General features: G+C 49.8%; 1 protein-coding gene across 7 annotated transcripts in view; it reads right to left on the minus strand.

Moving 5' to 3' along the window:
• neto1l (neuropilin (NRP) and tolloid (TLL)-like 1, like) overlaps nucleotides 1-27620 on the minus strand; it is a 52831-nt gene that overhangs the window by 12119 nt on the left and 13092 nt on the right. For all 7 annotated transcript variants that reach the window (XR_012929377.1, XM_076050345.1, XM_076050343.1 and 4 more), the window contains 4 exons: nucleotides 9111-9152; nucleotides 8517-8644; nucleotides 1687-1769; nucleotides 1331-1476 (listed from right to left, as the gene is read on the minus strand). Coding sequence is in view for 6 of the 7 variants with exons in the window: in XM_076050345.1 (XP_075906460.1) it covers nucleotides 1331-1476; nucleotides 1687-1769; nucleotides 8517-8644; nucleotides 9111-9152 (399 nt within the window). In the remaining variant the exon portion in view is untranslated. The remainder of the gene's footprint in view (nucleotides 1-1330; nucleotides 1477-1686; nucleotides 1770-8516; nucleotides 8645-9110; nucleotides 9153-27620) is intronic.

A 27620-nucleotide genomic window follows, 5' to 3' on the forward strand; every position in this document is an offset into this window, starting at 1 on the left:
TTTTTCCAACACTGCTTATCCGTCCCTCAGGACTGCGAGAGACTGGAGCCACGGGGCATGGACAAACCACCACTTTTATCACAGTTGCACAAACAGCACAAACTGCACAGACGGTTCAGAGTCATCTGCCAACCTAAACTCTGTGTCTTTGGAGTTGGGAGGAAGCCACAAGCGCGAGCTCATGCAGAAAGCCCCTGGCCCTGGGGTGGCTCGCAGTTAGAAACATATTTGATTTTTCGTGGGTGCTCATTTCTGTAAACTTGATTTTTGTACCTCTTTTTTTTTTTTGCCATGCTATGGCAGGTGCACTTCCTGCATATTACAGCTTAAGATGGGTCTCACAATGCAATTCATTAACCTGAGAAAGCAAACAGCAACAATTTTAACAGGGTCTTTGCAGTATTTTGCCCTAGTTTACTGTGTGCATTATCCATTCAGCATTGGGCTTTACACATTTTTACGACTGCATATTTGATTGTCTGCAAAACAAGCCTTCAGCGATGGCGGTAAAGTAAATTCAAAAGATTCAGGCCAAAAAAAAATCCATCTGGCGTATCGGGTTAAACAAATTGAACAACAATCTTTTTCGAGACCTTTTACCAGCACACACGATGACTCAATTTTTCTTTCCCACCAAAGTATGCTTTTTCAAAATCACAAGAATCTGAAGGGTTCACCGTAACATCGACAAACCGTAAATTCTGGAGCCTCAAGTCTCTTCATTCAACTCTCCCAGCACAAAGTCAGCCCTCTGCGACGCCTAACAAAGCAAGAGCTCTGCCAGTAAAAAGCAGGAATGAGAATGGGGTAGCCTGTTCGTGTGCAGCGAGTGTGTGTGTGTGTGTGTGTGTGTGTATGTGCCTCTGCACGTGAGTGTATCGCCTCAAACAAAATAGAAGGACACTGATACAAAACAGCCCATCCTGATAAACCTTGATCTGCCGATTTATTAAGAAGGGCGCTGGTGGGGCTGCATTGTTGAGCTAATATCCAACAACACTGCCTAATTCACATTCACCCGAAGGCAATACCTCCTATAATGGAAATCATCTCTCTTGGCTTCCTGTTGTCTGCCGTCTTAATGGACGTGAAACTGAGCGAGAGCCACCGGCTGCACCTGCCTTATGAATGCCTCGCAATGCAACCTCGCCATTATGAAATTCCATCTCACTCGTACAGGATGCCAGAGCTGTTTTATTTCGACGGCCGCGCTGGCGACCGTGTTGTTTTCTGATTGACAAAGCTAATCCCCCACCTGGAAGCTGTGTCATTTTGCAGCCATCATCCTTCATAATGATAAACAACAGCTGTGCGAGTGGTCGCGTCTTACGCTCTTGGTAGGTCGTGAAAAGGATGCGGAAGCGACTTTTGCGGCTCGCCTCGTCCGCCCACATTCGGATGACGCCCAGCGTGGAGACCAGCATGATGTCGTTGGCCACCGTGGAGCAGAACTTGCTCTTCAGGTCCTCCACCGAACTGAAATGAGACAAATGCAGAAAAAACACAACCATTAAGACAATTTGTTTTGTTCAAATCGGACAAAAAATAGCCGCAATTTTAAAAGTGATCATATTTTCCTGCTTTTCACCGTATCGTGTTCAGCAGAGAAAAGACAAAACTCACTGAGGACGTCTTTGAAATTGGACAGAATGAGGGAAAAGGTTTAAAGAAAAACGTCTGAATCACCTGCCGCCGTCGTACACTGCTACAAAGTTGCGCTTGCACTCGTTGGAATTGGCCATCTCATAGTCAAGAAAACGCAGGTAGATCTGCATAGGGCAAAAGACAAGAATGAGGCATGAGGTGAGACACAGAACGAATGCAAACAAACATATCACAGTCTTTTCAACTCAGCAGATGAATGCAGTTTATGGGATGTGTCATTACACTTCAGAAACACGCCCTCACTGAGTGACGTACACCGCTCTCTAGCCACCTTGTCTCTTTAGAATAGTGACACTGAGTGAAACTAACACTTCCTGATTGCCTCTGAATCATAGTTCGGCGGTTTGTCATCAGGCGTAGATTGGCTATGGTTCTGGTTGGGTGGGCGCCGCGCTTCGGTTAATGGTTTGGACCGCACCCGAACTGTGACAGGGAGGAGACGCGGCGATTTAAATCGGCGAAGACGGAAGGATGATGGACGTCACCGTGTCATCTCAACTTCACCAGAATGACAGGCGGAATGAGGGCAGGAACGAGCCGACTCTCTGCGGCTCTAACCCTGCTGTCAATACTCCCACGTCCACTTCGAAAAATGTCACGTTTAGCTTTTGTTGGCTTTGTCACAAGAAAAGCATTGGAAAACGCGTGCTCCTGCCGGTAATACATGTTCAAAGGGAATGCATGTACAACACATACAATAGATGCCCTATTGTGTCTGTAGGAGCGTTCGCCTTTCCACAAATGAATTGGTCTCAGACACTGAATGGACTTTTATCGATCCCTGCAGGGGCCTGAATGGCAGAATGGCAGACCATTTCTGAGCCGGCCTTGCTTACAGAGCATCTTCTCTTGGATATTTCCTGTAATGTTAATAAGACGTTTGAGACGGTGGAGGTAAAATCTGCTGGCAAATCTTTTTTAAATATAAAAGATATAAGGTCAGTGACACAGGGAGGGGAAAATGCTGCAAGGATTTATATCTTAAGAACAAGTAATGCAGTGCATATTTTTTTAAAGGTAGATCATGTTTAAGGATGGCTCCACTCCAAGCGGCAGGCCGCCAACAGGAGTCCGCTCGTTATTGTTGAAGTCGTTTTCAAGGTTAGTATTATACTTCAGTATTATCTCTGTCTTCTTCTTCTTTAAACTTCTCAACAGCATTAAGCACCTATGACATGTCAAACATGTCTCAAGTGCCAATATTCAGCCCTCAGCGATACAAACCACTAACTCATTTCATTTTTTTGCAAGTCATTAACAAAACAAAACATTCCTCCAGAAGACATAATCTGCCGCTGATGGCTAATTGGAGTGATACATGTTCAGTCATTAGAGGTTCTGAATTGAGTCACAGAGTGTTTGTGTGTGTTGGATGAATTATCAATTTGAGGCATGATAAGGTTGGGTTGTGCATGAATCTGTGGATCAGTAGCCCTCAGATTTTGGTGCTAACTGGAATGTTATCCCATAATCTATTGGCATGGATCAAATACGTCATGTATCCAATCATGAATATCTGCCGGATCCAAGTCTCTGCATGTTTCTGTCCATGGTGCTGAAGCCGCTGTCCATGTTTACATCACTGTTTGGCTCTGTCCATGGTTCCAAAGTTTCCGTCTAGCTTTACATCACTGTGTGTCTTTGTCCATGGTGCTGAACCAGCCTTCCATCTTCACGTTACTGTTTGTCTCTGTCCATGGTGCGGAAGCTGATGTCCATCTTTCCGCATGTTGCCGTGTGTCTCTGTTCATAGTGCTGAAGCTGCCGTCCAGCTTTAATCACTGTGTATCTCTGTCCATGGTGCTGAAGCTGCCGTCCAGCTTTAATCACTGTGTATCTCTGTCCATGGTGCTGAAGCTGCCATCCAGCTTTAATCACTGTGTGTCTATGTCCATGGTTCCGCAGTTACTATCCACTTTGACACGTCACTTGTGTGTCTCTATCCATGGCGCTGAAGCTGCCGTCCATTTTGACACATCACCGTGTGTCGCTGTCCATGGTGCTGAAGCTGTTGTCTCTGCCTTCGTCTCTCGTCATCGCACTTGGCTGGCTTATGCCCGGGTCCTCACTCCGCTCCCAGACCGTTGCCATTTTGCATTTGTACCAAATTGATTTCCTTTGGGTTGCTTCGCGTTTGCAATTGGTGATTTCACAGTGTGTCAATGTAGACACCCTTGCAGGGATTTCCTTACACCCTTCTCTCTCTAACTAATACATGCCGGTCACCGTAGGACAGGAATGTGATGACAACACAATAAAATGAATTGTGGTTTAAGTCGGCGCAGCAAGGAGTAACAAAGACAGACTGCTGTCAATACTGACGAGTGACCTTAAGGGCAGAAGAGTCAGTGAATGAAACAGAGGTGCTGTAAACACAGAGACAAAGCAAGGCGTACAGGACCATATTAACAGTAAGGCTCTTTTGGCAGCTGTTGCCAGGCAGAACACATCAAGGCGATTTACTCTGGTTGCCAGCTTGATTGTTTTCTCACCATAAATACAGCAGAGTTGAAATGGAACTGAAAAGAAAATCTCTTTAAGGCAGTGGTTGTCAAACTTTCTCTGTCACGCCCCACCTTGGAGGAAGACAATTTCCGCAGCTACTCGCGGATCGATTCTACAGCCAAAAGTGGCCAACAACAAAGAACAGTGGCCACCGCCGGACTCCTGAATTCTTCTTTTCGTCCCTGTCTAATATTTGTCCATCCTGTGTACCTGAGCAGCGTTTTTCTTAGCTACAACCTACCGAACACTTTTTGTTAATCGCTCCGCCGTGGAAAAAGTTCCCACGTGAACACATTAGTTCCCCCGGGCTTCCCGTCTCCCCTCCCGCCCGGTGTTTTGACTCTGCGCCCCACAGACAACATGAAGATTGTTGTCTTCACTGAACCTGTAATACCCATCTTCCAGGGTGAAACTGTTAGTGAGATACATCTACCGTTGCACATACTGACGTTTCAATAAATAAAGAAGAGCAGCTCATTGCAAAGTAGAATTTACGCACCCTTATGCCTAGAAGAGGCCAACAATAGTTTAAAAGCGTTTAAAAAATGTGTAACTTTAATGTTATCTTGGCATCATTCCTACTATATGCATGGATTCCTATACTCACAAGTACGTTGGTCAGAGAGGCTTACAGCTTTCAACCAGCTCCATCACAAATTAAGCGTTTCTTTTTCTTTCTTTCCCTCTAATTGACCTATGATGAAGAAAAATCAGGGAGCACACGGCATCACGAAGCCAAATGACGCCAGCGGATCAGATACAATCACCAATTTGCGGGGCCAGAGATTGGCCGCGGCAGGAAAATGGGTTGCCTCTTCATCGATTCTACAGTGCCCAATAATGACGCAGAATCCATCACCGACGAGGAAGGGGGCGAAGGGGGAGGGGTTATGTTCTCACTGAGGTTTGCTGCGTTCATTAAAGTCTGAGTGATTCTTTTTTCTTTTTTAAGCAATTATCTTTCAGAAACGGTGCAGAAAGGCAGAGAAGAGAAATGCAATGCAGGCAGATGCAGAGGCAAACAGGTCACAGATGATGCGCGAGTGTTTAAATTCAACATGAGGCAGGTATATATTTATATATATAATCCCCCCACAACCAGCAGCTGTCAGAAAGCAGGCCTGGCCCCTGGCAGCTGTTGCGGCTATTATTTAAATGATTCATTATTTCTTTAAGAATGTTTCAGTTTTATCATCTATACACTATTTCTTTTTTTTTGCTATACAAGAGTTTGAGTATTTCCGTTTTCCAGCAGCACATGGCCATTACTGCTCGCCGTTGTCCCGTCCTCCCTGCCTTCCACTTCGCACCCGCTGTCACCGCCATCATCCATCCCAACCCCAAACTTCACCCGTATAGATTTAGATCTTGGATGGGATGTATTATTGAGCATATCTCTGCCCTCCCTCTCCTGTCCTCTTCCCATTTTCACCCTCCTCCTCCTCCTCCTTCTCCTCCCCCTCCCCTCTTCCTCCTCCTCCTCCTCCTCCTCCTGCCCCACTCCTATCCTCTCGTCTCTCTGGAGTGCTCTGGCGCAGTCTAATTAGAGCCTCCGGTATAGGATGTCATTATCTCTCTGCTGTTTCTGGGCACAGCGCAGCACTGTATCAGCAGAGGGGAAGCCCTGCCCCTGCATGCGGCGCAAACTTCCCCGCATGCTACCTCGGCGGGCGGCAGGCTGGGGCACTGCTGCAGTGGCATGCGTGTGGGGGTTTTATTAGAAGGAGCGAGGAAGCGGGGTGGACAGCGTGGCTGCGGCGCTCTATTTATTTTTAACAGTGGTGCGTAGCGCGCTGCAGCAAACGTATGCGACTCAGGATAGATTTGTGCTAAAAATTTTATTGGCCTCCTTCTCCATCAAGCGGCGGCGGCGGCTGTCAGCCTCTTGCCCACGACTCGACGCGTGGGACACTTTGTCAGGGCGAAATATGACACTGACTTGGACTGAGTAAAACATATCACACTGCCAGGATCGCTCACTCCGTCGCTTTTTCATGTCCACACGACGCAGACTCTCCCTCTGTCTCTCTCTCTTTCTCTCTCTCTCTCACACACACACACACACACACACACAGAGGCGCGCACACACCGAGGCATACGTGCAGCGCGCGCAGAATTGACTTATGGTCCTCTGCTGCTGCGGCCACAACGTCATGACTGACTTATGCAATTCCACTTAGCAGGATTGCAGAATTCATTCTCGTTTTCCACCTCCACCCCCCCCCCCCCCACCCTAAATGGACCATTTGTACCTGTTTCAATGGCATCCTATTGTGTGGCCTCACATCAGCACTGATGGGCGGGGGGGAGGGGGGGGGGTGAATCTTACAGCTCCTGTGGCCTTGGGGCCTTGGAGACGCTCCAGCTGAAGGACTTCCCTCAAACGCGGGCATTAGTGAGGAATATGCAATCACGAATCCGAACGCTGTGGCCGTGAAACACAGAGGCGACGCTATTATCGTATTATCAGCCAACCAGTGAGCACGCTGAGTCTGGAAAAACCTTACAATGTTCATCCAAGAAGAAAAGGACAAGCGCTGGTCTAACGCAGGCCTTGAAATATTAAAAATACTGGGGAAAACAAACATTTTCTTGGAAATCTGCGACAACAGTGGAGGCCTTATGTCACCCCTTGCATTAGACAAGAAGCTGTCTGAGTCACGCAAAAACAAAGCAACCAATTAATGCAGCCCAATTTCTTTGAGCCACTGTGCATATCATCTCCACAGTGTATGCTAACAGTCGGCATAATCAAATTATTTCACACTCCACCATAAGATCGTATTCTATCTTTTTTTCCCCGTCTTTGTTTAATTCGTGGCAAAGATTTAGTCGTAAGCTAATATTTGTGAACGCATCACAACGGACACTAGAGTAACTTTGTTGCACACGATTTCATCACTCTGCGCCCGATCATTAAGAGCTGTACTTGTTTCTGTAAGGCCGCTGTGTCTTCTGGCGACAGCTCACGCCTAATTGTTTATAATGCAAAACACACGATTGCCATCAGCATAAAATATCTTCATTATTATTAAGTGGCGGTGGACGGAGGTGCCATTGCGCAACGCTGTCGCTGTCAACAGGGAGCAGCCACGCACGCATGAGTCGGCTCATAAATCAGCTGATCCAACTATAAAGTGAAAAAAAAAAAAATATGCGGTGGAATTCTTTTAATTAACACCCTCTGACTGGACCCGGTGCTTTTTTTCCCCGACGCTATTTCAGCAGATTTACTGCGGACGTGCGCCGGGGACCAGTGTTGCCGTGTAATCTCTTACTAAGTAATCCACGACTGTAATTAAACTACTTTTTCAGTGGCGACGACGCACCAAAGGAGACAAAACAGTGATTGCGTTTGATAGCCCGAAATACAAACAACATTTTGAGTTCATCTGGTCTAAATGAAAGAATGTTGCGGTCCGATGTGCAGGAAACAAGACACTCTCAACTGTTATGCATCTTCTTTAAACTGAAGTAATTAGTAATTGATTACTTATGAAACAAAGTAGTTAAAGAAGCAATCAGATTACTTTTTAAAGGAGTAATCAGTAGTTTACTTTTATGGAGTAATCCCAACAACACTGGCCCGGGATGCTGGTGTGTCCCTATCCCCGTGCAGGTGTGGACGCGCATGGCCGCATGCTCGCAGGGGCAGCGACGGTGGAAGCGAGAGGAGGAAGAAAACAAAGAGGCAGGAAGGCAGCACCAGGGCCTCCGGGTCAGACTGCGTGGCAGCGCTATTTCATCAGCGGTAATGCTCCCTGTCTCTCCGTCTGTCCCGCCTAACCTCATTCCCTGCCCTCCCTCCATCTCTGTCTCATTCCCCTCCTCTATTCCTCTTGGCGATGGGCGGATGATTAAAAAAAAAAATAAAATAAAAATGTTGGCCTAACCCCGAGTAAACCCTCCCCTCGCCTCGCCGCCTATCAGTCTGACCCAAAGCAGGGGAAGCGGTCCACCCGCAGCCACAAACACCGGCGCTGGTGGAGTTCTGCTGACAGCTGCAGACAAAAAAAAAAAAAAAAAAAAACCCACATGCAATACCAAAGCCTTCCGATGCAACCGCTGACCTCGTTGCAGGGGTCAGGGAATAGCGAATGAAGACGGCCAATTAACGAGAGGGAATATCTGAATAGAGCCCCGGAGCTGGGAGAATCGAAAGAGACTCGACGTGGTCCGTCACTCCTCCGAGCCCCGGCGCTGAGTTGTCGCCAGGTGATGAGGCTCGCTGGCCTCAACCACCCCGTCGATGGGAGCACATTTTCAAATCCATTTCGCTTTATGTGGCGTTTTAAGGTTTGTCACTAAACTTGACTGGAGGGAGGCGGCATGTTTATGTGACTCACCTTGGAGCGTGGCGGGGCGCGGATGTACCACTTGCAGTCGACGGCCTCGGCGGCGCTGGCCTTCCCGTCTCTGGTGATCTGATGGGACTCGACGATACCTTCTGGACCAACCAAGTCATACTGACAGGCTGAAAGGCAGGCGCAGCGGGTGAGCTTATACAATTGAGAAATCGAACATCAAAGAGGTCCCATGTGGTATCCAATAATCACAGCTGGAGAACATGATGAATTATCCCTCAGAAAACGTCTGCAAAGAATGTTTGTCTTCAGCGTCCTGCTCTGTTAGAGCGTCCACCTGTTTGGAACACCAAGGTGTTGGGTACTGCTGCCCTTTATGACATCACAAAGGGACGATTCCCTGAGCGATGTGCTCTAGCACACGCCTCGTGGAAAACGGAGCAAGCCAAAGAAGTACAGGGTGGACTCCAGAGAAAGAGTGATCATTGCACAACAAGGGAACCTTTGAGGTACATAACAAAGGAGCGTCGCTAAACTGAGACGCAAGACTGTCAACACAGGCAAAAAAAACACCCCACAAGATACACAAACAAGCGTGGGAGAATCATGGGCAGATGGAGGAAGGAGTGTACCTACAGGGCAGAGGTGGAGGCACTCCCAGGTCCGCAAAGTCCGGATCTGAAAAGAACAGAAGCGGGGAGCGGGGGAAGGAGGCATTCATTTTTAATGCATGATCACAGACACAGGATCATCGCGCGGGCCAAAAAAAACAAAACAAGCAGCCGTTAACAATGCGCCGAGGAAGCTCCCGCTGAGAAAAACAACAAATTGACGACCGACTTGACATCCTTCAAGTGTTTCAATCCCCCTGAATGCCTCGCAACTCGCTCCTCTTTTAAGTGATCTAAAGGAAGAGCGGATTAAATATTTATCCTTTCCCCCCCCCCTCCTCTCTCTCCGTTGCCCATAAGGCCCGCTGCTGCACTTCACGCTCTCAGTGTGCGATTGTTGCGCCGGCACGGCCACGCGCGCAGACGTCCTGGTATTTACACCCATCACAACAACACATCGCTGCTGTCCAATAAAATTTGTTATGTTTGACAAATCTCAGACAGTTAACTCGAGAACACGCAGCGATTTCAGGCCCACCGCGGCGATTTAGAGCGTCACAATACAAAAAGAAGGAACTGGCAAATCTGAGAGCAAATCAAAATCAAACATCCCCACAGTAAAAGCCCCCCCCCCCACTAGCAGGAAATGCGATCCAGTTTAACCGGGCTTAACGGACGCGTTCCTCAGACATATATCACGCCTTCAAATTTACAGCGACATTTACTGGGTACGGGGGGGAAACTCCGTTGACCGTTGTGATAAATGTATACAGCAAGTCAAATAATGTTCTTGGCACAACAAAGGCGGCCGAGGCGCCCGCCCGCCCGCCCGCTCGCGCTGCTCCTTTTCGCCGCGTCAGAACAAACGAGCAAGAACGAGTGTAAAAACAGAGGCGCCAACACATTCGGCTCAGATTTTATTTCCCGCACTGCTGCAGAGTGCGAGTCTAATCCTTAGTCCAGACCTCAACGCACGAGGATAAAAAAACAACAAAAGGAAAACAAGCGTGCCAAGCGTGTGCGCTGTCTGTTTTTTTTTTGCCCTCGGACGAAAAAGAAGAAGAGCCTGAAAGTCAGCGAGGGGGCAAAAGGGGCTTTTGGCACTTTCATTCTGCATCGCCTTGCAAATGCATTACATCAGCGGGCTCAGGTGCTTTAACTCAAGTCGATGGTGAGCCATCACACCCCTCCACTCCTCTCCCAGTGACTACACACTGCTCCTAAAACCAAACTCCGTCTTAGATCCAACACAAAAAACCAGTAAGAGACGCTGATGCTGTCGTTCTCATCACTCATTTAAAAAAGTTGTTACGCAATCAGGCGATTGCAACAGACGCCTGGGAACAATCTTCTCCGGCTAATTTCAGAGCAGGAATTCCACTACAACAGCGCAGCGGGCCGCCTTTCTTTTTTTTTCCCTTCGCGACGCTGTGTTGGAAATTAGCGCCGACTGCATTTCCCGCTGAGTTTCATTTCATTCCCGCCCGGTGACGGAGTGGCTGCGCCGCTGCGATATGCCATTAGCCTGTCGCTGCACCCGCCCGCGGACGGAGCCGGCGGAACGAGGAAACACAAAAGGGGGCTCCACGTTTTAATCTGATTGTTCCTGGCCACGTCGAGGCCTGGCGGCCGCCGACTGGGCTCAGGCAGTGAAAGAGAAGCCTGAGGAGGCCTGATTGTGCAGCGGGGCCTCCTCGCTTAAATGTCACAGTTTTTTTTTGTTGTTGTTGTTGAAAAAAGGCCTCCTTTGGTCCTGTTACATGACCTAATTCCTCCGTCTAGACATGAGTCAACGCGTAGGTAGGTGTCAGAGCGCCTGGACAGAAGGGGCCGGACCAATGTAGTTGGGAAGATGGTCCAGGTCTTCAACAAAAACAAGGGGAACAGTTTTGGATTGTGTTAATTGAGGAGAAGCGGGCGTCTTGAGCTGGGTATTCACAGCAGGAGCCGCTCTTCTTTGAAAGCAAACATTTACTGAGGAAGAAAAAAAAAAAGAAACTCCAAAAAAAGAGGCTTAGGTTGCACTCAAGGCTTCTCCCAGCAGTCGAACCACTCCCAACAAGGCCTTTCAAGATCAAATCATTAAAAAAGTTAAATACTCAGCATTGATGTTGACACTTTCTGCAGCTTCTTTCTTCTTAAAAAAAAAGAGGAGTACAAAACAGACCCCCAAAATGCTTGATCTACACAGATGACGGCCGGCGTGTTCGAGATAAAACCTTTTCGCTTTGATCAAGAGCAAAACGGACACGTCACGTGATCATATTTCCAAAATGAACCCCCGTTTTTATTCTGTGTGTGATTTTTTTTTTTTTTTTAGCAGCTAATTTTCTCCTGCATACCCATTCGCAAAAGCAGCCGGCTGATTATAGAAGGAAATTAAATCGTAACAGCGCGGCGGTTGGCAAGAGTTTATATGTGCGCCATCCGTGCAAGGTTAGGGAGCACCTGCGAGCTGCAAAAAACTCCCCCCGACTTGTTACACCGCCCCATTAAAAAGCAGCGTGCAAACATTATAATGAGTTGCTTTGTAAGCCGGCGAGCAGATGTTCTAATCAAGCCCGTTTCCAATGGCACGCTGGGCTGAGCGCCTTGCCGTTAGCTTTCTATGTAGCGCAGCCGGCCAGCGCGATCCGGCTCTCCCAATCTCGGGGAAAATGAAAAAGTGTCAAAAAACTTTTCCCTATTCTCCGCGTGAGCCCCGCGTTCCTTTATTTATCGATGTGCATCTACGACGCCCATCCGTCGGCGGCGTCGAGGTGTTTGCATAAATCAGGCCCGGGCCCGGCGTGGAAGCAGACAGGGGCGAGGGCTGAGAAAATCAAAGTGGAAGACACTTAATGAAACAGTGACCTTCAGGGTCACCGGTGCAGGTTCCGCAAGAGATTTATTATTGGGACTTTGGCACCACTTAACCCTCAACGATTACAAGGCCGGGCAACCTCCAGAGGGAAGGGAGATGTCTGACGCGCCCGCTGCGCCAGCGCGCACGCACGCACGCACACGCACGTTTAATAAAGGCTACTCTTAACATAGCAACAAAGGTCCCGCGAAAGGCTGCTCCGCCTGTAAATACCTCCCCGCGTGACCCTTGACCTTTGGAGACTCTGGCCTCTGCATTTCAATCAGGTGGGCCTCATCCCGAGCCGCAATCCATCACCATCTCTCCTCCGCTGCCCCTCCCCCCAAACCCCCGCCCCTTGATTAACTGATCCAATCAATTACGCGAATTGAAAAAAATGATTGATGGACCACGCAAAGTGCGTGAATTGGCGCCGAGGCGCACGTTTCGACCCCCCCCCTCCTCCCCACACACACATCCTCTTGTAATTTACAAGCCTGGTGGCGTTTGCTCCATCAAACTTGATTACAGCGGATCCCGTTGGGGAAAAAAAAAAAAAAAAAAAAAAAAGGTAAGCAGCACGCGGGGCGATAAACATAACGAAACACCTGGACAGCCGCAGCGGAGCCCACGAGGGGAGATGCATCCGCCTCCGTCGTGTCGCCGACTGTGAGGCTCCCCTCTCTGCATTTCGACGCGTAAAAAGGGAAAAAAAAAGGAGAAAGAAAAATGCCTCTGCGCCGGCGTGGCGAATTCAGAGCACATCCGCACAAGGCTGCAATCCCCCCTCCCCCCCCCCCCCCCCACAAAGCCCAATAAGTGTGTAATCTTCTGAGGCTTACTGTATTTACCCTCTGCAACACAGAATGTGATCAGTTTAAAGCGCGGGACACAGTCTTGGAAGTCGCCCCGCAGCTCCGGAAAGGTCTTCAAAGCGAGGGGGAGAGAGGTGGAGAGAGCGTCGCGGCTCGCGAATACGTGCCGGCAATGTTCAAGCTACATATCTCACAAGTGCTGTATACACAAAATCGGGCTCGCGCGGCGGCACTGCGTCCTGACTGCGATTTCAAGAAGGCGCGATGGGGGGGGGGGAAATAAATAAATATTTGCTGGGAACACACAAAGATGTAAATGTGGATTAATATTGAATCCCGGCGTCTGGCTATTTGTCGTAAAAAAAAAATGCACATTAATTAGCATTAAAGATATTAATATTGCAATACAATACATATAACTGAGGCACACGCATGGGTGTTTGCCGAGCTGCCAGCAAGCAGAAAGTTTCGAGCAGCCTAATTGCATAATCTCAGTAGTTTAGCGTTGCGCTTCGTAATAAAGGCAAAGCACCATGTTTTATTAATGGGAGCCAATGAGTCTCGTTGGGAAATGAACAGACGGCTACGGTTTTAGGACGCCGACGTCAAGATATGCAAGGCAGCGCATGTATGGACGAACGCCGCGGTAGTGTTACAGTCCTGAATACACACTTGCGAGGCACAGTCAAGAGTGCACGCACACACACACACACACACACACACACACACACACACACACACACACACACACACATACATAGGAGACCCCCCCAACGCGAAAAACTCAACCTCCCAGTGGCCTTGTTTCCTCTCAGCTTCTCACCGCTGACATTTAAACAAGCATCTGATTAATAATCTCCGCTAAAGTGTTCAAGTGTTAAGTTAAAGTGATCAAGCTAATAAATGGCCAGCATTAATCACGCCGGCCAGAGGACCTTTTCTCACACTTCCATCCGGGAAAGAGCCCACAGAAAGAGTTTTGAAACCGACGGCCCAATCGGACAGACCCCACCTGTCAAGCAGGCCGATGAGATTTTTTTACTTCCGGTGCAGCTGAGCAGAAAAAACCTCAAGGTTTTTCCTCCTGGTGCGAGAGGCAACAGTAGTGGCTCTAGCAAAACTCAAAAGAGAGTCAAGAGAAAATAAAAGGTCTCAAGTGCTGCTTTATTGTCACTTTGATTCAAAAATGGAGAAAAAAAAAAAAAAGAAAACGGACCTGCACTAATCTCTTTAGCTGCCAGCTCACAGCCACTTCCTGTTTATCACCTGCGCCTTCGTCTGGGCTTTTTAAAGCTTTGCCAGCAGCGTTTGTAAAAACCAAATAGAGGAACCTGAATAATAGTGCAATCCGTTTTTAAGACTGATGGTGTTCAGCCTGAGCTGCAGCACTCGGTAATGTCGCACTCTCACCGTCGACTGCTGGCCTGCAGTTTGTCTGGCAGCGCACCTAGCTTTCCACCTCCAACATAAATATAAACACTGAATCCTGAATTCATTAAAAAAAAAAATGAATGCCAGAGCAAACAAAAGGACTTGGAAAAAAAAACAAAAAACAAGGGGAGAGGGGGCCCCTCTTTCTGATCAAACTGTGCTGTGAGGATTAACCGCAGAGCTAACACCCTGTGGACGGAGCTTTGTTGACCCCGCGGATGAGAGGCCTGGCGATACAGGGACGGCAGCGGCCGCGGAAAAAGAGAGGAGGGGAGGTGTGTGTGTGTGTGTGTGTGTGTGTGTGTGTGTGTGTGGGGCGGGGGGGTCACAGGATCTGCCGGGGTCTGATAGGATTCACCACACCCTGGGTGTCATGGCCAGTGAGCTGGGCCCTTGCCCTGAACAGTGATTAGCGCCGGTCTCTACCCCAGCGCAGCTCCGGTTCCATTTTCCCATTTTGTGGACAGTAAGGTATTTTTAGCTCGCAAAACATTTCAGAAAAGTAATTGAATCGTTACGTGATGAAGTAATCATGATATAATTACCAGTTTTGCCAGAGTAATCCCGTTACATTACTCCGTTACTAAAAACACTGATGAAGAGTGGTAATAGCTCTTCTCCTGAAAAACCTCACATTCACAGCAATACAGACCTGTAGAAGTGGACCTCAGTGGGAAAAAAAACCAAAACCCAAAACAACTAGTAGTGAGTAATCCAACCTTCCACGGTTCAAGTGCCCTTGAGCGAGCCACTTAACCTGGATAATGCGTGTGCCAGCGGCTGCGTCGAATTCTGAGAAATATCGAATTAAATACATTTCTGAGACGTAGATTACAAGAGCCGTGTGCCCTTGCGCGTGAACCGGTGATTCATGGCCATACATTATTGATCTCGGCAAAGGCGGGGGGGGGGGGGGGGGGGGGGGAAGGCTAAGGGGTCTCAATGCGTGACGTTTTCTCTCAAGGACGAGCCGAGTGTGACGCGCTCTCAGGGTCATCGTGTTCATCTCCGTCCACGTGCGTGCGCGGGGGGGGCAGTCAACGGCCGGTGTTGCGGCTGATTCACGGCCGCGTTCGCCGTGAAATACGCCGGACATCAATTCCAAGCCGCGTCGTTCCTGGCGGGGCAAGCAGCATCGCTGATATTCCCAATCCTGAAATCTTGCGCATCCATCAATGCCGAGCTCCGTTCGAAGGCCGCCGACGAATCAGGAGCTTTTAAAAAGCCACGGAAGAAGATGAAGAAGAGGAGGTGGTCAGCGTGGCAGCTTGACCACCGTTGCTCTTGGCATTTTCTGAATGTATGTGGAGAAAGATTCATCCAAAAAGTCACGAGTGCTTTCTATGGGATCTTCACCACATGGATACACCATGAATATCGAAACTGTTCCCATCCGTGGTGCCTTTGGGCTTCGAATTCAAACTATTTCTTATATTCTTACATTAACCTGAAAGCATCATGTGCACATTTGTAGTTATTTCCAATAATTTGTCCGTTGTGTTTATTTGTATTTTCATTTGAGTTATTATTTTTTTTTGCTCATTGGGATGTTTCAACACGTCTTCTCACACTGCACACAGCATTTGCGGGCATGACATGAAAGTGACTATCAAACACCAATAGAATTATTGCTGCTGTTTCGCGACATAAAGTGCACATGGTAACGGTTTCCATTCAAGTCAATCGGCATCTTCAATACTTTTTCATCTGAGAGGGCGAGAAAGATGATTCACACACTTCACTGATTTCATTGGCTGAGATGTCACGGCACCTCCTAGCGTTTTCACTTACTGAGTGGCGAGCTTGTCTGCGTGTTCATCTGCCTGCCTCCATACCTCATAACTATATGTTATTACTCTTTTCTACCGTTGCAGTTGCGCTGGAGCGGCTGCCTGTGCACTCACACTGTATCATATGTCACATCAAATAAAAATGTCCATCAGGTTTTTCCTCTTTCTTCCGTTCTTTCTCCCCCCACCGTTGTGGTTTGAGGGGACAGTGGGGAATTTCCTCCCTCGGATGGAGGTTCGCTTCATTTCGCAGCTTTGTTCACAATGATGGATTTGAGGGATGGCTGCTGCTGTGTTTGTGTATGTGTGTGTGTGTGGGTGTGTTTCCATTTCTCCCATTGGCCGGGCTGTTAACTGCTCTCCTCTTTCCATCCTCCCAGAACACCCCTGGGAGAAAGCGACAAGGACACAACGCTATTCCTTAAGCAAAGCTACAGCACTGTATTACAATGGCTGCGGATAATCACTGGCTGCTCGCTGCAGCGCTGCCTCAGTCAATCGGCACCTTGTAAGAAGTCACGAACCCAATGAAAACACGCAGGATTTAGAGCGTGAAAGTCACTCACGGGGTAATTGTACACTGTAAATACATGCACGAGCTTATTTCATCTTATACAGATTGAGTCTGATCAAAGGGATGATTGTCTCTAGGCTGACTTCTGCTGGTCAAAAGTAAGGCCGACGCCACAAAAGCCAATGGCATTAGAAAGCACCGGGCTGCTGGGATTTCGCGCCTGAAGTCTCGCAACAAGCGCCTTTTTCAAGCTCCAATCAAAACATTTTTCAATCAGCCTCAGTATTCCACAGTCAATCAGCTTCCTTTTGTGATGAAAGGAAGGTGGAGGCCGCGAGCCAAGCCGGTGCTGCCGGTCTTTGTGCTGAAAGTCGACTTTCCCCCCATTAAACCGTTCAGATCTAAACCATCCATCTCAAAAAAAAAAAAAAAAAAAAAAAAAGACACGCAGGGGAAGCCAAAGCGCTGCAACAGGGCTGACTAAAACGTCAGCGTTGGTCCTCGTCGCGGCCGGGTTGCTGCCACGCGATTGGCCAATCGGCCATTTTTGTGCGAACAAGCAAGCAGAACAATGCACCGACTACAGCGCCTAGCAAGTCACGAGGGGGGGGGGATGTGTGCGACAAAGCAGCAATACCCCAGGTTCATGCTGCATTGATTTTAATGCTTTTATTTTTTTAAGCCTCCATTGTCCTGCCACTGCCACTTGCGCACACCGCCGCAACACGCCCAGCGCGACCGCTTCTGCTTTGAGGCTGAAGGACTTTGCTGCGTGTGCTCGAGCGTCTCGGCTAATTGCCGAACGCGCGTGCATTTACGAGATGGCCGAGGCTGAAGCCTGCTCCTATTGGAGCAGTTAGCCCCCCTCCCCTACTCCCTCCACCTCCAGGGCATCTGCAGGTGTTTCTGCATAAGCGATGCCCCAGTGACAGACACATTCCATCCAGGTTCCATTTGGCCAGCCATGCGATAAATCAACACAGCATCGCCACTCTGCCACTCATTAGCGTGCACAGGGTGTTTTTTTGTTTTTTTTTTCCCCCGGCGAGGCGGCGGAAGCGAGCGAGCGAGGGCGAGCGAGAGAGAGAGAGAGAGAGAGAGAGAGAGAGCGATGCCGCGACACAAAGGCACAGAGAGGGGAGAGTTCTGCTGATCTGCAAACAATGTCCTCCCGAGAAAGGTAATTTGAGAGTCTGATTGCTTTCTTCAGATAGCGTTTGAGTCTGCTCGTTGTGGAATTATGAGGGGTAGCGAAATCCTGTTTCAATTTCCACTGCCACTCCGCATCTGCATCAGGCGGCCCGGGATGGGAGGGGAGGGGAGGGGCGGGATCAATGGCTTTTACTATGACAACGCAAAAGGCTGCAATTTGACCCAGTGGGGTGATAAACTGCAGGCTTCACGAGGCAACACCGACACCGGTGGATATAAGGGAGTGCGGGACAAATGGCTCGCCACGTTAGCGGCCAAAAACAGCCGCGGCGACGAACCCCCCCCCCCCCGAGATTAGAAATAATGGGATCCCACTCCGAGAATTGCAATTCGGCGTCAAGCCCCGGGATGAACTGAATCACGTGAGGAGCGATGAAGGGGAAGAACTTAAATCTGCAGTTGTTGCGGAGGGGGCGGAGACACTGGCGGATGCTGAGAGGGAGATTAGGGGAGATTAAGGAGCAGGGAGGGGAAGGAGAGGGGGCGAGATGCAGATTGAGATTTTGGCCCGCGGTGTCCCGCGCACTCCCGTTTACCGGAAGTGATTGACAAATTGTTGAAAAGAGGTGTAATAGGATTTGCGGCTGCATTAAGAATATTACACCAGCGGTGCAGCTGCGAGGCCCGATGGCCGGCTCTTGAGGGATGCGGTCGTGAGGCCGGAGGCGACGCCGGCCATAAAACTCACCGCCGCGCTAACGTTCGCCACTTCCCAGCCCGCGTGAGGGATGCACCTCTGGAAATTCACGCTTCCCCCGACAGCCTAATCTGTACGCCACGCCGTCTCGACGGCAGCTCCCTCTGATATATGTTCCTGACAGAAGGCTGACAGCAGAAGGTTTGCAGTCACGGTGTAGCGGAAAATATATGCACATGTCCACAGTGGAATTTGCCGCTGGGAAGTTTTGCTGCACTTTTCAAGCTTTTTTTCCTCCCTTTTGTCCCCGTGCGTTGCTACGACGCTAAAAAAAATTCCGAACTGTTAATGGCCAGCTACCGCCACCCATCTGTCAGTGGCAGACAACACCAACAATGGCCTCAAGAAGCGATGAACCACAACAAAGAAGACCAGGAGAAACCAGTCATGAAGAGCGGGCGTCGCTAAAGAGATTAGCGCCAATGCTGCTGTCGTGGCAGATTTGTTAGATGTGCAGGGGATGTTTCCACATCAATCCAGACCGACGTTGGCGCCGGCATATACGTCAGCTGGCCACAGGGCAGTGATGCAAGGTTAATACCAGGCTAACAGTGCCAATCCAGATTCCCCCCCCCCACCCCTCACTTCAAGGTGATAAAACAGCTTTGCCTTTTTCCAAATATAATAAATATACCATAGAGGCTTTAGGAGGTGCTCCATCTCATGTGCTAGGTCAGTGATTCTCAAACCTTCTCTGTCACGCCCCACCTTGGAGGAAGATATTTTTTCATGCCCCCCCCAAATTTGACTTGGCTGTGTCTTGAGGGATCCCGATGAACCTGCAAGTGGTCCCATGTCTCTAGGACAAAGTTGACTTTTGACCCCATAGACTTGCATGGCATTAGGGCATTGGTTCTCAAACTTTATCTGTCACACCCCACCTTGGAGGAAGAATTTTTTTCAGTTGGAAAAGCACATTAAATCCAACCCAAATAAGGCTGTCATGTGACACTGGGTACCTTGAATAAGTTTAGCATTCCGTCTGGCATTCCGCCTTTATCTGCACCGTTTTCCTCTTTATCAACTCACAGCTAAACAGACAAATGTGCCGCTATCTTCACCAGCTGCTTTATAACTTTGTCTTCACACTGCTCACTTAATTGATGAGCCAGCCAGCAGCTTTAGATAACAAATGCTCAACAATTTATCACGCGGGGACAAAGCAAAGCAGCAAAACCATCACAAATCGTTGTTTCGTGGGGAAAAACAAGCACTTCACATCTGTTTTCCGTTCCTCCCCCTTCTCGCGTAGCATATTTCAGGCTACTCCACGATAGCAAAGGAGGCATTAGGCACGAGAGGGAGTTGAGGTTCAGACCTCTTACCTCCACAGTGTTGAACACAACGTGTACCCATCAAAGGAAGGGATTCGGTGTGCTTTCCGCAAGCCTGGACCACAGCAGTCCCTGGAGAGACGCGTCAAACAGCTTAGCAGTTCCCGGAGAGAAATGAGCGAGACGCAGCAGCTGAGTGAGCAACAAGGACGGCTAAAAGTCATTAGCAGGAAGTGATGGGGAGCCAATCGGGGGAGGCAGACACGAGAGGAACATCTCTGAAGAGGCAACAAGGAGGATATATTTAAAAAAAAATACAATTTCTAGAGAAGAAGGTAGAGAAAACCGTGTTCTCCCCTCGGCAACATCTCTGATGGCCTCCAGGCCTCGACACCTATCTCGGAAGACAGCTGCCACTGCTCCGCGTCTCCTGGCGGTGTAGCTCGCCACCCCCCCGTCGCGCCTCGACTCTGGCCTTCTGACTTCGCAACCGCCGCCAAACGGCACCGACGCAGCGGGATGGTGTCACGGGAGAAGATCAAGCGCGAGAGCAGCCGAAGCCTGACGGACCGAGCCGCAAGTTTCGATGGGCTCTCCGCTCTCCTCAGGGGGGAAGAAACAGTCAGGGGCGAAAACACCGAGCGGGCTCGCCCCAGGTTGAGCTCCGCCACGCCGCGTCGTCTGGATTCCTTTCAACTGGCCCAACCGCTGGAGACAGCAGCCGCACGGGGACGCGTCAGGGCCACTCCCGATCCTCCTCTTACATCATTTCAGACTCATTTCCTGCATTTGCGCAATCCCTTCTTCGTGAGAGCAAAAGTAGGTTAGATGAGTTTCGAATGGATTCCCATTTCCCCTCTCGATACAGTCCAAAGCTCAACATTAAAAGCAATATAGTGTTCTCTTTGTTGAGGGACTGAACTGTGTCATTGTCCGCCTTCCTCTTATCCTCCTCCCAAGATTTTTTTTTCGACACAACGTTGCTAAATTTAGCCAACCCTTACTGTGGCAGGATGTGCCAGTCAGCAAATTTTCCTCGGAGAAGTGGCTTGACGTGGAGATTGGCAGCGAAATGACAAATCTGGCTTTGCACTCACAGGGACGGGCCTGAAAATTCTTCAACATAAAGCGAATAAAAACGTGTCAGCTGTACCAAGAGAGAAAAAAAAAAGAAAAAAGTGTGGCTGGAAGCGTGGCGCAGCGTGAATCTGCCGGAGAAGTAATCAGCCTGAGTGGTCAAACATAATAATGAGAAACCACGCGGGCCGACAGATTCCCTTGCAGCATGGCATACTTTCAAGCCAGAGGCGTCACGGCCAAAAAAAAGAGAAAAAAGAAAGCAAGCGCGATCGACAGAGAGGGCGAGCAAAGGGAGGGTTTCCCCGCAGTATAGTGCCACTTATATTTCAACCATCTTGACGGTAATGGAGGGTGACTGCAGTGTCGGACTCGGACTGCCGGAGACTCAGAAACAATAAAAACGGCTGTAGCACTGCAGACGTCGAGTGCGGGGAGCATTTATCCATCAAATGCGGCTGCGCTTTTGTCGCTCTGAAAGCTATGCAGACAATCATCGCTGTCGGTCTTTGTCGGCCTTGTTTGCTTTGGAGCTTCTGTTTTTCCCCTGCACCTATCCTGTGTCTGATCTTCTGACAGGTGAACTCAGTTCTTTTCACCGTTGCCAGCTGATATGAGTCATTCGGCAGAGACAATATGTCTTTGGAGTCGTCTGAGTCACCCGGGGTTGGACGCAAGCGGCACAAACTGCAAGTCTCCACCGACCGACTGATGCCGCGAAATTTGGAGAATGATCCGCGTCATTGGAAAAAAAGAGTGAAAGATCACTGACTGTCAAGCTACTCTACCAGCACTTCTGGGAGCAACTGTACTGGACACCTCACACAAGTAAAAGCAGTTTTTTTGTCTTACCCTAACCCATCACCAACCCGTAACCAATAACTTAACCAACAAGTCATATTTATATATGTGTATATACAGTATGTGTGTATATATATATATATATTGCACATTTCACTTTCCAATATCAATGTATACATGTATTTATATTTTTTATATTTTCCTATTTCCCTTGACTCTCCTCTACCATCCAAGACCAACCCAGGGGTCAAATCCCTGTATGTCTATGTACACATACCTGGTAATAAGAACCAGATTCTGACTCTGATTGATTTTTTCTGGAACAAGGAGCAACCGCATCAAAGCCACGACTCCCACGGAGACCCACTTCCTGTGTTTCTGTAGCAACAAAACAAAAAGGGGCAAACGCCATCATCTTTGCTCTCCCTCCGCCACCGATGGAACATTTAATTGGAAGCGGGGCGAGGTGAAGCTGCGCGATACGTTTGTTTACGTGCGAGCCATATGCGGCCAACACACAAAGGTGACTCGCGCGGAGCGCACGTCGGGGCGTTCCGAACGTGCGCGCTCGGCTTTTAAACGTCCAGCTGTTCCGTTTTGTCGCGCTGACGATTGCCGCCGCGAAAGCGCTTCCAGCGTGGCCGCCATATGGACGCAACCACGGTGACAGGTCCGTAATTATTGTCAGCCAAGGTCACTAAAACGCTCCCTAATCGGAGAGGACAGCAGAGAGAGCCCGGAGTCCCCGCAGAGGAAACCGGCGACTGGAAATCAAGTCCGACCCGTCAACACGCCTAGTCAGTGTCAGCCCGGGAGACGATTGTTTGAGATGCTGCTTTCGGAAAACCCGACTCGTGCGGCTTGCTAATACCCAAGGAGGAGTGGTGTGAAGGCGTCAAGCCGCAGTGGGAAGCGGAACCTCTCCGCTGAGAAGCTAATAAACCGGAGGAGAGGAAGCAAAGCGAAAGCAAAACAGAACAGGCAAGTTTCGCCGGGACACTTTGTCGAGCGGCTAATCCACTGCGGTGTTAGGCGCTCGGCCCGAGCTGTTCAGCTGAATCTATAATCAGTCAGCGCCGATGGACTCGGTGGAAGAATGCCCTTGAGTGCTAATCTATATGTGTCCCCAGTGCTTAGGATGCCTATGATATATGCCGGCACTCGGAGCCTCGGAGGGGTCGAGGCTGAGACCTTGCGACCGCACTCAGCCTCCGTCCCGCCTGGACCTCGGCCACATCCTGTTATTTTTTTTTTTTTATACCTGGCCCATTTCGCTCACTTTGTAAGTGCTGGCAAAGAAGAAACTGTGGCGGTGAGAAAATCAATACGGTAGATTTTATTTATTTATTTATTTATTTATTTTTTACTGCAGAGGCAGAACAACATCATCCACTCGGCCTGGCCACTTTATTAGGCACAGCTTGCTGGTACGTACACACACGCACCTCTTCGGAGTTGGAGGCTGCCCACTGTGACCTCACTAGGGGATTTTCCACCACGCAACTGCAACTCACTGGATAATTTCTCCTTTTGGGGACCGAGACGGGTGCCTGAACGCATCGAGTTGCTGCCACGTGATCGTCTGAAAGCAATTGAACCCTCTACATTTTTTACCTGCAGTGAAAAAGAAGTGAATAAAGCAGCTTTTGTCAGACTGTGCGTACTTTTGAGGTTTTAGCCTTGTGGTGGCTCCAGCGGCAGGCTGTCACTGCCGTCCCATAGGAACAGTTTCAAGATTCTCTTCCGGGAGATCCTGGCACACTTTGCACCCGAAAACTAGACATCATACTTTCACGTTCAAGTGGTAGTACTGCCAGAGCACCTACTTATTTTTGCATAGGGACACAGGGACCTGCATGCTTGGCCTCCGACGGGACGTGGTGAGAAAATCAAAGCTTTCCTCAACGCGTCGCTCCCGAGAGGGAAAACGTCAACGGCCGCATCCCAGCGTGACACGCTGTCAGCATTTCCGCATTAAAAAAAAAAAAAAAAAATCAAAGGTCCAGCCCTGTTGCAACATCCAAGCTTGCATAGAGTTCACGGCGTAGCTGTCTCTGGGTAGCTCGCTGTCATTTCTGGGGTCGGAGGTCACGAGAGCGAATGAGGCAAAGTGTCAAACAACGACAATGCAGAACCGGAGCCTGCGTCCTTCTGGCACGTCTCTCGCTCTCTCTCTCTCTCTCTCTCTCTCACACACACACACACACACCATCGGCATCGCCTTGCATCAAAGCTGTTGACGCGAATGTCATGACACAGATGTCACACTGTCAGATAACAACATTGTGTGATGCAAAGAGCTGCAATTGCTGCTTTATGTATGTATGTGTTCAGATGGAAATTCCCCTCAAGCCTGCTACAGTATGACAGTCGGTAGGTTTCAATGAATGCAATGGTTTGAATATGAAGGGATTAAAGTAAAAGGAATCACAATGTTTTCAAATCAGAGGTTACAGGGTTCGGTCCTAACCTTCGCAGCTCTCCAGGGCTACTCCACAGCAGCGTCCTGGACTGCTGCACTGCTGCGCTATGAAGGCGTCTGTAAATCAGCACCGAGAGAGGCAAACAGAGGGTTAAAAATCCTGCGTTCTGAAGATCTATAAAGTTTGCTGGGTCGTTAACCGTGCGGTTCGGCTCCGCTGGAGTCCAGGATTAAAAAACGAGAAGAGGATCTGGAGGTGGGTGGAAAACGCTTCTTTTCTTCCCCTCCAGCCTCATCGCATTGTAGGGAGGCTGCTTCTCCATCCCCCGCCCCAAACACACACACAGAAAAAAAAAAAAAAAAAAAAAACTGTTGCCGCTTTAAGGGAAGATCAGACCTACTTGGCAGCGGGACGTCTCGCCTGCCACCAGCACAATAAAGAGGCAGGAGGAAGCGGGCCAAGAAGCGGCTTTCAGGGTTAGCCGTGGGGTTCTTAGCGGCACGGAGGCTGAAGCGCGACGTGGCTCGGCGAGGCTGAGGTCCGGGTGCAGATTCTAGCATGAATAAATAAGCGCAGCGAGTATAGCCGTCCAATTTTCCCTCTTCCCCGAGGGTTCGAACCAGAACCAGTTCCGATCATCCGTTACTCACCTGCATTATTTCACACACGCCAAGTTGAAAATAGTTCCGTCCTTTTTTTGCGACGGGGGCGCGAGCGTGATTTATGGCCGTCTCACGCGCGCCAGATGAGGAGATTACCGCCGTTTAAGCCGGCCGCTGCAAACCGAGGGGCTCCGACCACGAAATGACTTAACGGGTCACAGTTCACTTGTTCGAAAACAAGGAAGTGTTTTTTGGAGAGCGGACGGACGGACGGACGGACGGACGGACGCCCGGTGCAGCCGCCAGGGCTTCATCAGCGAGCTGAACGGTTGGAGGAGTTTAGCGCTGCATGTCGCCGCGTTACGACTTCATTAAAAATCCACCCGAGGCCTCGGCTGCGTTTGAAGGGGTTCCCGGGCAAAGTGCCGCGCGCAGACGGCAAATCGTGCAAAAATGAAAATTGCGCTGGACGCGCTTTCAAACTCGTTCCGGCGAGGGTTCGCTCTGCGCCGCCGCTGGTTTCTGTGATTTCGTGGGGCTCCATCCCGAGCCACGCGTTATCCGTCCCTGCGACAGGACATCCAGTTTCCTCTTGAAAAGATTTGAATGACTAACTCAAACTCTTAATGGAGTGAAAATGATTTTTTTTTCTTCTAACAAACACAATTGCCACCCCCTGCCATTGACACAGCGCCCCCAGCTGGCCTGTTTGTTTTTTTTAACCGTAGTCGCGAGGTCCAGTTTCAACGAAAAAACGTTTTCTCTGTAATTTGTTTGGAAAAGTTTGCCACAGAGTCATCCAGAGAAAACTTCGTCCTTATTACGCGCGCGCGCACACAAACGCGCACGGCGCCTGCCGAGTGTTGTTCGGCGCTAAGAGACCGAGGCGAGGGTACAAGGTGTCCAGCGAAAAGTGACGGCAACAACAGGCTCGTGCGCGACGAGCGACAAAAGGTGGTAGAAAAAAAAAAAAAAAAATCGATGGCGGCTGTCGAGAGCGACGGCTTCTGGAGCAATCAACCCATAAAGGGAAACGGCAGGCGGTGGGGGGACGGTAAGGGGGCGGGAGGGGGAGGGAAATAAACGAGAACGCCATTAAAACAGCTGGGAAAAACAAAAAAAAAACAAGAGATGTGGACGAAAACGACACAGAGGCTGAGAAAATGAAAAGACAAACAAAAAACGAAAGGGAGATTGGCGAGGAGACAAATGGGCGTCCACTGCTAGCTGGTTAAATTCAAGAGAGAGATGGGAGGTTAGTGTGTGTTTTTTTCTGTTGTTGCTTTTGTTTTTGTATTTGTGCGACGGAGAGAACGGACAAAAGGCCACCAAGCAGCAGAGAGGTTCCCGCTGCCGCCCCGGGAGGAGCAGCATCCGTCTCGGCAAAGCACAGAGCACAAATCAATACCTATACGGTTAAGGCGCGTGTGTGTGTGTGTGTGTATGTGTGAGAGAGAGAGGGGGGGAGAGAGAGAGAGCGCTGCTGGTGCACTGGGGCTCTGCAGCTCGCCTGCTTCACCCTGCGTTCACACTGCTGCGATTTTCAAAAGGGGGCCGATTGGCCAAACAAACACGGCGGAACGAGCTCGCGTTTGCTGGGGTTTGTTTGCTCGGTGCGTCCGCGACACACATCCACCTCCCCACCCCCGCCCGGCTGCGTAAAGCACTTGTTTTTTTTTCACAACCCGGTGTGCGTGTAAAAAAACGTGGCACGGTGACAGTTTAACCTGATCGCCGGAACAAGTCTGTCCATAACCGGAGCGGCGACGCCAACATCTAATCAGCGGACGAGGCTTAATTATCGGGGTAGCTTTATATAACCTGGTAATGGATATTAATTTCCTTACATGTGTGCACGCACGGCCGCCCGCGCGCGCCGCGTCGGCTCCCTTTGAAGTCGAATGAAAAAGTGGGAAGAAACAGTTCAATCTCCCAGGGTGAATCATCGTCCGATTGGTCGGATTCGGCGCAATCAAAAGGCCCGTGTGATTCTCAGCTGGGCGAGGGAGGGGCGGGTGGGGGGGATGGAGGGGGGGTTATTAAGACCACCCAATGTGGAATCAAATCACACGGCGCCGGCTTTCATCTCCACCCTTTGGAATCGATAACGTCGACGCTGCCTTGTAATCTCGGCGACGGGCTTCGGGCAGAAACGCCTTTCCACCAATTTATTTTCCTTTTTTTTCCTTCCCCTTTAAGATTTTCAACCCCCGTGCGCTTCTGCCACGGCCTTATTTAGGGTTCCCGCGCCCCCCCCCCTCCCCCCCCACCGCGAGTTTGACGAACGTCCGCGGCGGAGTCGGCGGTGGGTTGGAGAGTGCCGGCTTTGATGTTCACACACACACACACACACACACACACACACACACACACACACACACCGCACTGTTGAACAGCGTTCAGGTTCACTTTGATAAAGGCCCATTAGAGTGGCCCTGTCTCTCCATCTTACCGCACCAGTCGCCTCAGACGGTAAAATAAGAGGGAAATTACATATGAAAGGCTGCGTCCGCGCTCGGTCATTTCCCAGCCGAAAAACGGACAGAAGAGCCGCGATCTGCATGCGCGGCGGCGCGGCGGCAGGCGATTGGCCGATACGAGTGGCGGCAGCCGGGGGGGGCGGCCTGGTTACGACTCGCCATGAAAAAGCCGATGACGCCTTTAGGAGGCCTTACGCGGGCCATTCACTCGCGAGATAGCATCTAAATTGAAAAAGCGTATTTATACCGACGGCGGCGTCAGAAGTTAATGGGAGCAGGCGGCGCGTCACTCGGGCGCGATAGCCGCACAACCGCCCCGCTTTGATACGTTTAGATTTGCTCAAATTGGCTTTTTCCCCTCCCCCTTTCATTTCGCGGACGTGTCGCCACCAGAGCTGGAGTCACAGCCAGACATCAGAGGGGGTGTCAATGGGGGAAATGAGCTAATAGAGTCAGATTCGACAAAGATCCAACTCCATGCAGCTCGTCGGCTGCATGTCAAACGGCAGGTGCAGAGAGCCGGGACGGCGTCTGCGGGTCGACGGCAAACTTCCGACCCGACCCAAGCGCGACACTT

The sequence above is a fragment of the Nelusetta ayraudi genome, unplaced genomic scaffold (genome assembly GCF_046127955.1).
Source record: "Nelusetta ayraudi isolate G7.1 ecotype Tasmania unplaced genomic scaffold, CSIRO-AGI_Nayr_v1 ptg000127l, whole genome shotgun sequence".
NCBI classification, from domain to species: Eukaryota; Metazoa; Chordata; class Actinopteri; order Tetraodontiformes; family Monacanthidae; genus Nelusetta; species Nelusetta ayraudi.